General features: G+C 38.8%; 1 protein-coding gene across 1 annotated transcript; it reads right to left on the bottom strand.

Annotated features, from left to right (window-relative positions):
* Positions 1-9,180: 9,180 nt before the first annotated feature.
* LOC128619318 (chemokine-like protein TAFA-4) lies at positions 9,181-12,985 on the bottom strand. The gene is made up of 2 exons (XM_053643427.1): positions 12,708-12,985; positions 9,181-9,874 (listed from the first exon to the last, which is right to left on the bottom strand). The coding sequence occupies exons 1-2, from the start codon at positions 12,811-12,813 to the stop codon at positions 9,666-9,668; spliced, it is 315 nt and encodes a 104-aa protein (XP_053499402.1). The 5' UTR covers positions 12,814-12,985; the 3' UTR covers positions 9,181-9,665.
* Between the last annotated feature and the right edge of the window lie 924 nt (positions 12,986-13,909).

Genomic DNA, 13,909 nt, shown 5'->3' with positions numbered 1-13,909 from the left:
GAGGGTTTTTCGAAACCTGCCTTCTCAGAAATCTGGTTGTAGCCGTCGCTTCCTTTTTCTGCCTCATCCAGGTATTTCATCAATTTTCTATCCCTAGCCAGTTCTGGTATTTCATGTGTTCCAGCTCAAGCACACCCAGTGCAACTAATGAAGCCCTTGATTAGTTGCATCAGGTGTGCTTGAGACAACACCTGTTTTGCATATTTATGCTGTTGTGAGGGTTTCTATTCAGGAGCAATGAATAACTCTGAGCCAGAAAAAAATATTTTTAGTTGCATTTTGAATGAATGAATGAATGCCTTTTTATTGTCACTATACACATGTACAATGAAATTAAGAGCCACTCCTTTTTTGTTCCGTGCCAACATGTACATTAAATAAACAAGAAGAATAAACAAGATAAATAAGATAAATAAACAGATAAATAAACAAGCTAAATAAACAAGATATTGGGGCGGATGGGGGAGGTACTATGAAATGCACAGTTTTGAGACACTATATACATATGCTGTGAACTCAGTACATGTATGTGTTTAGAATGGTAATAGCTTTTGGGAAAAAAACTATTCTTAAATCTATTAGTCCTTGTTTTGATGCACCTGTAACGTCTCCCTGAGGGCAACAGATTTCAGTTGAATTTTGGGGAACCGACTTGAAGCATTCATTGTGTTGAACTATTTCACTTGCTTTTGTTTGATTTTATTCATTGCAAACAGCTGAAAGTCTGTAAGTTTGAAAAGTCTGTGTGTTTGCTGTGGGGGTTGTATAATTTTGATTGCAACTGTACTTGCACCTGCTTGCACATATTCATAAACCCATTAACATTATGAATATGTTTCTTATTAAGGTGTGAATGTGTTTTTTTAGCAGCTGGTGGGTCACGGTGTGGCTGAGACTGTTTTAAGGATTCCATGGGATATAATGACATTCTTCATCTGATGCACACCAACACGTAAAACTTAGACATTCACCCATTTGATGAACTTGATGATTTCACTGTCCAGTTAATTCTCAATATTTCTATTTTAAAATAGCTTGGTTTGGGTTATAATAATGAATGTACATGTAAATCGCTTGAACCTATAGATGGGTTACAAAAAACTGGTGGCTCTGATATGTTGTGGGGAAATTTTGCTGGCATGGTCTAGGTCCACTTGTACTCTTAGAGTCACAAATGAACAGAAAGTTATCATGACTGATCACCTTTATCCTGTGATGAGACAGTTCTTTCCTAATTGTAGTAGTCTCTTCCAGGATGACCATATCTCCATCCTCACTTCATGAGGGGGCACTGAATGGTTTAATGAGCATGAAAATTTAGAAAATCATACTATGGCTTTCACAGTCATTAGATCTCGTCCAACTGAACACCTAGAGGAGATTTTGGAGTGACCTGTTAATCTCCTAGCAATTATTTTCTGCAAATATCTTAAAACTTCAAAATTGCACCATTATTAAGAACCTGTAGACCTTTTGCAGTAGTATTAAAATTATGGTCTGTTTGCTCTCATCAAGGAAATAGCTTTTAGAGAACATGCTATAATATTATTGTGAGATGAAATAGTTTTTAAGTCATACCACACAGAGCTGTTGATTGATCTGACTAAATTGAACTCTATTTTTCAGTTCTCTCTCTCTCTCTCTCTCTCTCTTTCCCTTTTTTTTTAGTTTAGTACGGTGACTAGTCCCCTTCCTGTTGTGTTTTGAAATATTCAAAGCTGTGTTTGTCGCCTTGCTGCTTTAAAATCCTGTGCTCTGGATTTCAAATTTACAACTTCTTAGATCACACTGGTACTTTCCTATTAACCAAAGCAATTATGTTGCACTCAAGCACAACAAAAATGCACAAGCTCCAACTTGAAGCTCACAGCATCTCGAATTAGCTAACCAGTGGAGAGACCAGAAATTACCAGTAGAGGTTCATGCCATTATTGGAGACATGGCATCTTTAACTCATAGTATTTGCACACAAGGCGAGCGTCCTGGTCAGATTTTCCTGGAGGAAGCTGAAATCTTGAAATCAGCACTGAAACATTTCCATGTATTCATTTAGCAGACGCTTTTATCCAAAGTGACTCACAAATGAGGAAATACAAGCAAAGCGATATATCAAGCGGAGAACAATACAAGTAGTGCTACCATGAAAGATTTATAATTAAGTTCTAGAAAATCAAATGCGCAGAGTAGAGGTGTAAGAGCCAGAGTAAGTTTTTTGTTTTTTTTAAAGGATAATGTGGATTTGGCATTTTAGGAGTTAGTTAAGTGCTCACGGAAGAGGTGGGTCTTTAGCTGTTTTTTAAAGATAGTGACAGATTCTGTGGTCCGGATTGAGGTTGGAAGTTCATTCCACTACTGAGGGGCAGTTAGTGTGAAGGTTCTGGAAAGGGACCTTGAGCCACGCTGAGTAGGCACTACTAAGCATCGGTCGTTAATCGATTGCAGATTGCGTGAGGGAACGTAAGCTTTCAGGAGAGTCCAGACAAGTTCTTGTATGTGCTGCTGCATTCTGAATCATCTGAAGGGGTTTGATGGAGCTGGCTGGGAGGCCCAAGAGTAGTGCGTTCAGTAATACAGTTTTGAGATGACAAGAGCCTGGACTAGTAGCTGTGTAGCCTGTTCAGTGAGATAGGGTCTGATTTTCTTGATGTTATACAGAACGAACCTACAGGACTGTTCAGTTGTTGAAATGTGGTCTGTAAAGGTCAAGCTGCCATCAAAAGTCACTCCAAGGCTGTCCTGGTTGGCTTGAGTGCGGTTAAACATGTCAGTGCTCATCACTCTGAAGTATTATGTTTAACTATGGGAAAAAAATTCAAAAATTATTGTAAGTAATAATTGGGTCTCTTAATTGAATTTTCAACAAGTAGTGACACATCTAGTCCTCTAGCGTGACGCGAATTAACATTACAGTTCACACTGGAAAGCGTAAGTGCTCTATCAGGCAGCTATTAACGTCATTACAAATGTCAACAATATTTAAATTTATTCTCCTCACCATGCAGATGCTGCGTTCTCTTAATCTCTGCCAAAAACCATGCAGAGGTGAGTTGGACCTCCCCAGAGGCCTTCAGCACACACAGCGTGCATTAATAACATTAATATCCAGCTTCCTGCATTTCCAGTCAGCACAATGACTCTCGAAGAGAGTTTGACTGTATATCATTAAGACTAAATTGTATTTGTTTAAAACATTTCCAAATGTATCTTTTAATGGACAGCTCTTAGCCTGTCAGACTTAATTTGATGGAGGTTACATGGTGTATGTGAATATTTCATAAAATCTTTGATTTGAATTTATCGTTTTTTTGGTTGTTTTTTTTTTTTGTTTTGTTTTTTTTTTTTCTTTTTGATTGAAAGGCAGCTCAGGGAGGCAATTAATGGTGGGGAAAAAAAACTTTATTCTAGAACTCTGGAAATAATCTCAACCATCAGCAACAAGCAACTTGCAATATTCATAAGACCACAGATGGGATGTTCATTCATCATGGCTATTCTTAACAGTCATCCAAATCAGGTTAAACAAACATGTATAATATGACAACATAAAAAATCTAAGAAAAGTGTAACATTATAAATCTCTCTCTCTCTCTGCCATACAGACCTCCATAGTTGTCTCCACAGGCTTGCAGGTGGTGTGTCAAACCAGTCAGATGGAAAATAAATGGGGCCGGCAAGTGGGTGAATGTGTGTGTGTGTTAGGGCATTATTTGAATATTTCCATGTTTCTCATAGTCAGGCTGTCAGAGGCAGGGAGCTTTGCTGGAACTTTACACCAGTGTCAGAGTGGACATAATTCAGACTCCAGCAGATTGTGTGTGTGTGTCTGTGTGTGTATGTCAATTTCAGTATGATCTGAAATGTCAACTGCAAGAATAGTATTACTATGCTTATGGCAGCAAGCGAGAATAATACAATCATGTAACTTTGAGATATGACAACATAAATGACTCAATGGCCTGAGCTCCACAGGAAGTGTAGTAACTCTGTAATACTCAGCAGTGAATGTCATATAAAGTTAATGTACAGAAAAATGTCTTTATTCAGTATTAAGTCTGTAGGAGTTATGTGAATGGTGGAAACATTTTTAAGGTGATAAACTAAAAACCCATTCTCATAATTGCTCAAAGATCAAAAAAAATGAACAGGTTCATCACCCACAGATAGAAAGTGACTACATACTGTGTGTATACAGTGCATCCGGAAAGTATTCACAGCGCTTCACTTTTCCCACATTTTTTTATGTTACAGCCTTATTCCAAAATGGATTCAATTAATTATTTTCCTCAAAATTCTACAAACAATACCCCATAATGACAACGTAAAAGAAGTTTGTTTGAAATCTTTGCAAATTTATTAAGAATAAAAAAACAACAAAAGCACATGTACATAAGTATTCACAGCCTTTGCTCAATACTTTGTTGAAGCACCTTTGGCACCAATTACAGCCTCAAGTCTTTGAGTATGATGCTACAAGCTTGGCACACCTATTTTTGGGAAGTTTCTCCCATTCTTCTTTGCAGGACCTCTGAAGCTCCATCATGTTGGATGGGGAGCATCGGTGCACAGCCAAGATCTCTCCAGAGATGTTCAATCGGGTTCAAGTCTGGGCTCTGGCTGGGCCACTCAAGGACATTCACAGAGTTGTCCTGTAGCCACTCCTTTGTTATCTTGGCTGTGTGCTTAGGGTCGTTGTCCTGTTGGAAGATGAACCTTCACCCCAGTCTGAGGTCCAGAGCACTCTGGAGCAGGTTTTCATCAAGGATGTCTCTGTACATTGCTGCATTCATCTTTCCCTCGATCCTGACTAGTCTCCCAGTTCCTGCCACTGAGAAACTTCCCCACAGCATGATGCTGCCACCACCATGCTTCACTGTAGGGATGGTATTGACCAGGTGATGAGTGGTGCCTGGTTTCCTCCAGACATGATGCTTGCCATTCAGGCAAAAGAGTTCAATCTTTGTGTCATCAGACCAGAGAATTTTGTTTCTCACGGTCTGAGAGTCCTCCAGGCGGGATGTCATGTGCCTTTTACTGAGGAGTGGCTTCCGTCTGGCCACTCTACCATACAGGCCTGATTGGTGGAGTGCTGCAGAGATGGTTGTTCTTCTGGAAGGTTCTCCTCTCTCCACAGAGACACGCTGGAGCTCTGTCCGAGTGACCATCGGGTTTTTGGTCACCTCCCTTCTCCCCCGATCGCTCAGTTTGGCCGGGCGACCAGCTATAGGAAGAGTCCTGCTGGTTCCAGACTTCTTCCATTTATGGATGATGGAGGCCACTGTGCTCATTGGGACCTTCAATGCTGCAGAAATGTTTCTGTACCCTTCCCCAGATCTGTGCCTCGATACAATCCTGTCTTGGAGGTCTACAGACAGTTCCTTGGACTTCATGGCTTGGTTTGTGCTCTGACATGCATTGTTAACTGTGGGACCTTATATAGACAGGTGTGTGCCTTTCCAAATCATGTCCAATCAACTGAATTTACCACTGGTGGACTCCAATCAAGTTGTAGAAACATCTCAAGGATGATCAGTGGAAACAGGATGCACCTGAGCTCAATTTTGGGTGTCATGGCAAAGGCTGTGAATATTTATGTACATGTGCTTTTTTTGTTTTTTATTTTTAATAAATTTGCAAAGATTTCAAACAAACTTCTTTCATTTTGTCATTATGGGGTATTGTTTATAGAATTTTGAGGAAAATAATGAATTGAATCCATTTTGGAATAAGGCTGTAACATAACAAAATGTGGAAAAAGTGAAGCGCTGTGAATACTTTCCGGATGCACTGTGTGTGTGTGTGTGTGTGTGTGTGTGTGTGTGTGTGTATATATATATATATATATATATATATATATATATATATATATATATATGGAGAGAGCGAGAGAGTGTTGCTTGAATGTTTGTGAGCCCTTCAGAATCTATGTTTCTGCATGAATATGATCTAAAACATCATCAGATTTTCACACAAGTCCCAAAAGTAGATAAAGAGAACCCAGTTAAACAAATGAGACAAAAATATTGTACTTGGTCTTTTATTTATTGAGGAAAATGATCCAATGTTATACATCTGTGAGTGGCAAAAGTATGTGAACCTTTGCTTTTAGTATCTGGTGTGACCCTCTTATGCAGCAATAACTGCAACTAAATGTTTCTGGTAAGTGTTGATCAGTTCTGCACATCAGCTTGGAGGAATTCTAGCCTGTTCCTCAGTACAGAGACTTGGCCATTCCAAAACATTAACTTTATTCTTCTTTAACCATTCTTTGATAGAGCGACTGCTTAGGGTCATTGTCTTGCTTGCATGCCAAACTTTCTCTTGAGATTCAGTTCACGAACAAATTCCGTGACATTTTCCTTCAAAAGGACCAGAATTCGCTCGTATACTTCAGAATTCATTGTTCTATCAATGATGGCAAGTCATCCTGGGCCAGATGCAGCAAAACAACTTTCACAGATGGGATAAGGTTCTTATCCTGAAACACAGTTTTCCTTTCTCCAAACATAACACTTCTCATTTAAACCAAAAAGTTCTATTTTGGTCTCATCCATTAACAAATTTTTTTCCAGTGGCCTTCTGGCTTGTCCATGTGATCTTTAGCAAACTGCAGAAGGGCAGCAATGTTCTTTTTGGAGAGCAGTCACTTTCTCCTTGCAACCCTGCAATGCACACTATTATTGTTCAGTGCTCTCCTGATGGTGGACTCATGAACATTAACATTAGCCAACGTGAGATCAGCCTTTAGTTGCTTAAAAGTTACCCTGGGCTCCTTTGTGATCTCGCAGACTAGTACATGTCTTGCTCTTGGAGTGATCTTTGTTGGTCAACCACTCCTGGGGAGGGTAACAATGGTCTTAAATTTTCTCCATTTGTCCACAATCTATTTGACTGTGGATTGTTGGAGTCCAAACCCTTTAGAGATGGTTTTGTAAAGATCCCTGCTCTTTAAATAAAACAGAGTGCCCGAACACACCTGATTGTAATCCCATTGATTGAAAACATCTGACTCTAATTTCACCTTCAAATTAAACTGCTAATCCTAGAGGTTCACAGAGGTTCTTTTGCCACCCACTCTCAGATTTGTAATGTTAGATAATTTTCCTCAATAAACATATGACCAAGTATAATGTTTTTGCCTCATTTGTTTAAATGGGTTCTCTTTGTCTACTTTTTACTGTGAAAAACTGATGATGTTTAAGGTCATATTTATGCAGATATATATTTTTAAAAAAGGGGTTCGCAAATTTTCAAGCATCACTGTATGTATATACTCTTCACACAATCTCACATTTGTGTACATCTGTGTATTCTCAACTCTTGTAGCTGTAGATGATTACGGTAACACATAATTGCGAGTTTCTTCAGTTTCCATAAAGTGTAATGTCAAAGCGTATGCAGTCAGTATCACGCTATTGTGTCACCTGTGCGATACAGAAGAAAGGGCAAGAAAGAGTCAGAGGTTTATTGCAAATGTAGTACCAATAACTGCATTTATGTGGAATCCCAGCAGCCGTGGGCATAATATCCATCTCTACTCCTGCAGCCATTAACATTTACAGGCTGGCTAAGAGCAGGAATCCAGCAATCATAGCAGCCGTAGTCTAGGCTGGATTTCTAGGACACCAGACATTGTTGTACATTACTGCTGGAGATCAGCATATTACTTCTGAAAAGGTCAGCGAAACAAGATGATGGAAATTAATTCTACTTTGCGAGTCTCGGTGGTCTGCTCACTTTGGTGGTTTTGACTTTGTTCCCAGAGCTGCAGGACCAGCCAGTGAGGTCAGGAAGAACTTTACATTCCTCACCATCCAAACACGGCTCCATCTGACACCACCACTTCAGATGCACGATAGAAGCTGTGAGAGAGAGAGAGAGAGAGAGAGAGAGAAAGAAAGAGAAAAAGAGACAATTAGAGAGAGTCATGAACTTCAGCTCCAAGCTATCTTCATCTGTTGAGTAAAACAAAGTGGATTCTATTTAAAAAAAAAAAAAAAAAAAAAGGTTTCAGATAGCAAAGGATTCAAGTTTGGAAATAGCATACCTGGCGGGAGCAGGTACAATCAACAACGCTGTCAAAATTACATATTAGTATTAATATACAGTGTAATATATATATATATATATATATATATATATATATATATATATATATATATATATATATATATATATATATATATATATATATAATTTTGGTTCTTCAGGCATTGTTCACTTTAATAGGAACACCTGTACACCTGCTCATTTATGCAGTTATCTAATCAGCCAGTCATGTGGCAGCAGCACAATGCAGAAAATCTGCATATATGGTCAAGAGCTTCAGTTAATGTTCACATTATGAAGAGATGAAGAAAAGTGTGATCGCTGTGACTTTAACCATGGAATGGTTGTTGGTGCCAGAGTGGCTGGTTTGAGTATTTCAGAAACTGCTGATCTCCTGGGAATTTCACACATTACAGTCTCTAGAGTGGGTGTGGGGGAAAAATATCTTGTGAGCTTGGGGTCTGCAGGCTGAAACACCTTGTTGATGAGAAATCAGAGGAGAATGACCAGACTGGTGTGAGCTGACAGAAAGTCTATAGTAACTCAAATAATCATTCTTTACAACTGTGGTGAGCAGAAAAGCATCTCAGAATGTTTGGGTGTGTCTGTGCCCATGATACCCTCATACTCCTGTTTTTAGCTCACAGGAGTGGAACCTTCTGCTGTTGTAGCCCATCTACATCAAGATTGAATGTTTTGTACATGCTGAGATGCTGCTCTGCTTGAGTTACTATATCCTTACTGGCAGCTCGAACCAATCTGGCCATTTTCCTCTGACCTGTCTTATCAACAAGGCATTACCACCCACAGATCTGTCGCTCAAACAGTGATTTTTTTTTTTTTCACATCATTGTGTGTAACTTCTAGATACTCTCAATGCTGAGGCACACCGATAATAGGGCCTGAATTTGGCACCAACATCATGAATCCATGGATCCAACATGCCTTGTGTCAACAGTCCAGGCTGGTAGAGGTGGTCTGATGGTGTGGGGAAAGTGTTCTTGGCACACATTAGGCTCGTTAATACCAATCATTGCTTGAATGCCACAGACTATTTGAGTATTGTTGCTGACCATGTGCATCTCTTCATGGCCACAGTTTACCCATCTTCTAATGGCTACTTCCAGCATCATAATGCACCATGTCACAAAGCAAAAGGCATCTCAAACTGGATAGAAGGTGTGATGAGAATAGTGGTCACACCAATCACACCACTGTGGTTGAATGAAAGAAAGTGTCAGATGCCTAAATTGAAAATTCCCTAAACCAGCTAACAACCTATTTTATAAAGACAGACAATAATGCTTGTTGTAAATTCATAATCCCCCATATCCAAAATGTACAGCATTTCAGTAACAATAAAACCTTGTTAAAAATCGGCTCCTTTGTAAGAAAACAGTTCAGTAAATTTCACTATAATCCACTACTAAATTGACACTGTCCCTTCATGGACATCCACTCTCATAGTACAAGACAGCAATTGAATATACAATAGAAAAATAATCTGGCTTTACTGCATCACAGCATTAAAATCATAGTTTCTAAACTTCTCTTTGACATTTATAATGACCTTATGACTGTGAGTCAGTGAAGTTACACTTTCACTATATTCAGAGTTTTCATTGACTTGGCCTGGTGTTCTGCACTGATTGTCCTTTCGTTACGAGCTGTGTCATACCGTCCACACATGACGGCCGTGCGTGGGTTGTTCCTGCCACCTGTCCAGTGAGGCATGAGCATTTGACTGTCTGAGATCTTTCCTCGATCTTATTCTTATTGCAACAGCGATGGGCGGCCACCACCTCACACGCACCAGGTTTTACTCCACCTAAAGCGGAGAGGGAGACAGAGAGCGATGAGTAATTTATACATGCCATACAATGTCCAGATTTTTGTATAAATGTATTTAGAGCAGTACTTTCTGGTATTCTAGGGCCATCACATGGACATTAAGTGTATTACTCCACAAGATGCTGCATAAAGAATTGAAGATGCAAACTGAACAGTTTAAACTTTTTCTCATCTACACCTGTTGAGGTAACTCATGGGATTTTTTTTTTCTCAAATCAAATCTTATATCATTTAAATATCATTTTCATATAATTTCATATTTCCATATCGTTTTATGCTTTCATATGTTTGTCAGTCAAACATAATTTGAGTGAACAGTAATTTTGAGTATTTAAACATAATTCTAAGGATACTTTTCTTTAGGAAAACTTCAAAGAATGATGAGAGACCATCACACTGCAACTCGTTCCCTTTGTTCAATATATTTCCCATTTCTAAGGCAGTTCATCACATTATAAAAACAAGTGGTAACACATTCTTTGAAGCCTGTATTCATAAATCATTGTATATGTGCTTATAATTCAGTGTAATTATGTAAAAAAAAAAAAAAAAAAAATTAAAAAAGTATTTTTACATTCACATAAAAATAAGCAGTGACTCAGTATTCAGTATTCTCAAATGATGTTGGTAAAAAAAAGAGTTGCAAATTAGACACAGTTAAGTGGATGTTTTAGGACAAACTACTGGCACTTTTAAAATCGAAAACATTTTACTTTTTAAATAGTATTTTATAGTATTTATGGTGAAGAATAACAAATATTTAGTTATAAATATTAAAGATATTTTAGACAAGGTAATGTACTGCAGATCGCTAGTTAGGTATGTAACTGTGGTTCTTTGAACCCCAGATAAATGCCAGGGGAAGTGAGAACCTGCTGGATACCATCAACATGTCACAAAGTGTCTTGACATGGGACTCAGCATTTGCAATAAATAGTGCCAACATACAGCCCTGGAACACTGAAATCTTCTTGTCAAGTTCTTACTGAGTCGGTTTGGAAAGACATAGAAACCCCCTGGCGGTTATCCAGGGTTTTATAGAACCACAGTTAAAATACATAACAAGTGTTTCATTTCACCCGTCCTAACCTCCAGGTGTGGTATTCCAACAATGGACTCATAACCAGAAAGGTGACCAGTGATGACCGCTACACTCACACCACTAGGTTAAGTGCATGGTGACACCTAGCTAGAAGCAGCACAAACATGCTGAAGGATAGACTCTGAGTATCTAGCCCATCTTTTAATCATGGTGATATCTTCTGAGATCGAGCCTCTGCTTTAATATACATGGGGACTTCAAGTTAGTATTTTGTGACTTGTTCAATGGACTGAATTCAGCTGGAGGGGGTTAAACAGTGCATGGAACAGCTTCCACTTAAAGGGGTAGTTCACCCAAGAATGAAAATTCTGTCATCAGTTATTCACCCTCATGTTGCTATATATTTTGTGAATAAAGACTTGATTTTAGTTTTTTTGCACACACAAAGTGTTTGTATCGCTTCATAAAATTGGGATTAAACCACTGGAGTCACATAGATTACTTTTACGATACGTTTATGATCTTTTTGGGGCTTTACATTTTTGGATATTTGGACTGTAAAAGGAGGGAGATCAATCTTCCAGGTTTCATTAAAAATGTCTTCATCTGTGTATTGAAGTTGAACAAAAGTTTTATGGGTTTGGAATGACATGAGGGTGAGTAAATGATGACGGAATATTCATTTTGGGTGAACTATACTGTAGCTTTAAAAGCTTACTAGACCTGTCTTCTAGGGGCTGTTTGACTGCATTGAGGAGTGCTTCCTGGATGTTTGGGTCACAGCACCCATTTGTCAATTAGTTCTGAGGGGCTAAACCCAAAGGGACAGTGGATCTGGTTGAGGGTGTCAAATCTCTCTGTTTTCGCCACCAAATCTGCTGAGGGCAAAGCCACCAGGGTGTTCAAACCACTCCTAAAAGTAATAATGGAAACCAACTAAACTACTGCTGCAGCTGCCATCATCAATGGGAGATCATTGTAATGGGGTGACTGGACTGGGTGAATGTAGTCTCACACCAATTAATTTTGTGACCTGTAAGGGAGCACCATTGTGACACTGAACACCATAATGTGTGCAAGGAAATGATGTGTCTCAAATGGTCTGCTCCTATCAGAACATTTCACTGGATTGTGGTGACCTAAAAAATGCCACATGAATGATCTGGCTGTGCTGGTTTTGAGATTTCAAAAAAATGCTTTCCAATCCAGGGCTTCTTTAACAGCAGACCCAAAGATCAACCCCAGTACACAGGGCAGATTATGCAGGGTTGATTTGTACATGCCAAAGCTGGACTGTGTTATCCACTCCTGATGTTGTGCATATACTGTACCAGGTTGGCAGAGTCACCCTATATCCAAGCCTAGGTGTCCCACCACTAAAAGGAACGTGTGGATCAGCTCCCTCACATAGGCATTCCTTTCTCTTGAGTTAGTGCTCCAGTGCTAACAGTAAGACAGCTAATGTATTGTCAGTGCGTGCCACACATGACCCAACATCGTAACTATGTTGGTAACTGCCTGACTCTTTTACAGGAATGTGTGCGCTTGTGACAAAGGTGACAGGCAGCCTGATCTTTGAGTTCAGTAGTATAATTGCATGTGTACGAGGTATGAGGTTGTTGAGCCACAAATAGATCTTTATTAGTCATTATTGATGGTCTGAAAGTTCTCCCAAAGGAGCTCTACTGGTGTGTGTCCAGTGGTGTAATGAGTCCTGAGAGAGAGAGCGGAAGAGAAAGAGAGAGAAAGAGAGAGCGACAGTGCTCACCTGGATGCCCCCTAGAGCTTCGGTTGCTGCTGGACACTGACTGAGCGCACAGCAGCCACACACACACCAGCAGCAGCAATGCAATCACAAACAGCTTCTCACACATCTACAGGTGGTAAACAGGGGACCAGGAGAGAAAGAGAACACTTAGTGCTCAGTTTGTTTGTTATCCAGCAGAGCATGCATTGCGACGGATATTCTTATTTCAGCCTAATATTCAAATTACTGACAATACCTATACCAAGAGTTAAAGGGATAAACTATGTAATAAATACTGGCATACACTGCTTCTGTATGAGAAAGAGAGAGAGAGAGAGAGAGAGAGAGAGAGAGAGATTAGTGTTAGTATTAATGTTCTTTGAGTTAATCTGATCTTGATCTTGACTCTCTCTAATATCCTGTATATTCATTTCTTTCGTGCTTCTTCAAATATCTTGCCTATTCATATGGCCGGATAGTTAATTAAGAAAAATAGAGATCTAATTTTAAGCTCACAGCTTCGCATAACTTGGCAGTCAGTACAAACATGCAAAGAAGAGGGTTCTTAAATAATAATAATAATAATAATAATAATAATAATAATAATAATAAATACAAAGCAGGCATTTTATTCCTTAAGTAAAGCAATTACATTAGAATAATGAACTGCTTTAGTACATACATTGTAGGCATGGTTTATAGACTATGAGTCTTGTATGTCTCGTATCAATAATTACAGAGAGATTTTAACTTTATCCCAACTTTAAACTTTTATTCAAACTTAGACTCAGTGCTCAGATGTATATTATGCCTCCTCAATTCTTTTAACAGCACAGTATACACACTAGTGTTGTACTAAACAGCAATGTATGTCAAAATAATACAAACTTGATAAGCAAAGATAGCCATGGATCTTACCTTCTAAACTCCTGTAGCAGTTTGAAGGGGGGGAAAGAAGGATAGGTAGGTAGATAGATAGATAGATAGAGAGAGCTGTGTGTTCCACTTTTAGTTCAACATCAAACTGAATCCCTGTTGTGGAGTTAGAAATCAGTCGGATGTCTGATGCTGAGGAAAAGCACAAACACATTTCTGCATCGTGGAAGTTTTCGTTCACGGTAAAAAAAAATAAAAATAAATAAATAAAAAATAAATGTTACGAATAAATAAATAAATAATATATATTAAGTGCACAACGCACGTAAAATCGCAATCACGTGACC

Source organism: Ictalurus furcatus, chromosome 15, assembly GCF_023375685.1.
Source record: "Ictalurus furcatus strain D&B chromosome 15, Billie_1.0, whole genome shotgun sequence".
NCBI classification, from domain to species: domain Eukaryota; kingdom Metazoa; phylum Chordata; class Actinopteri; order Siluriformes; family Ictaluridae; genus Ictalurus; species Ictalurus furcatus.
This window is presented reverse-complemented; position numbering and strand designations above follow the sequence as displayed.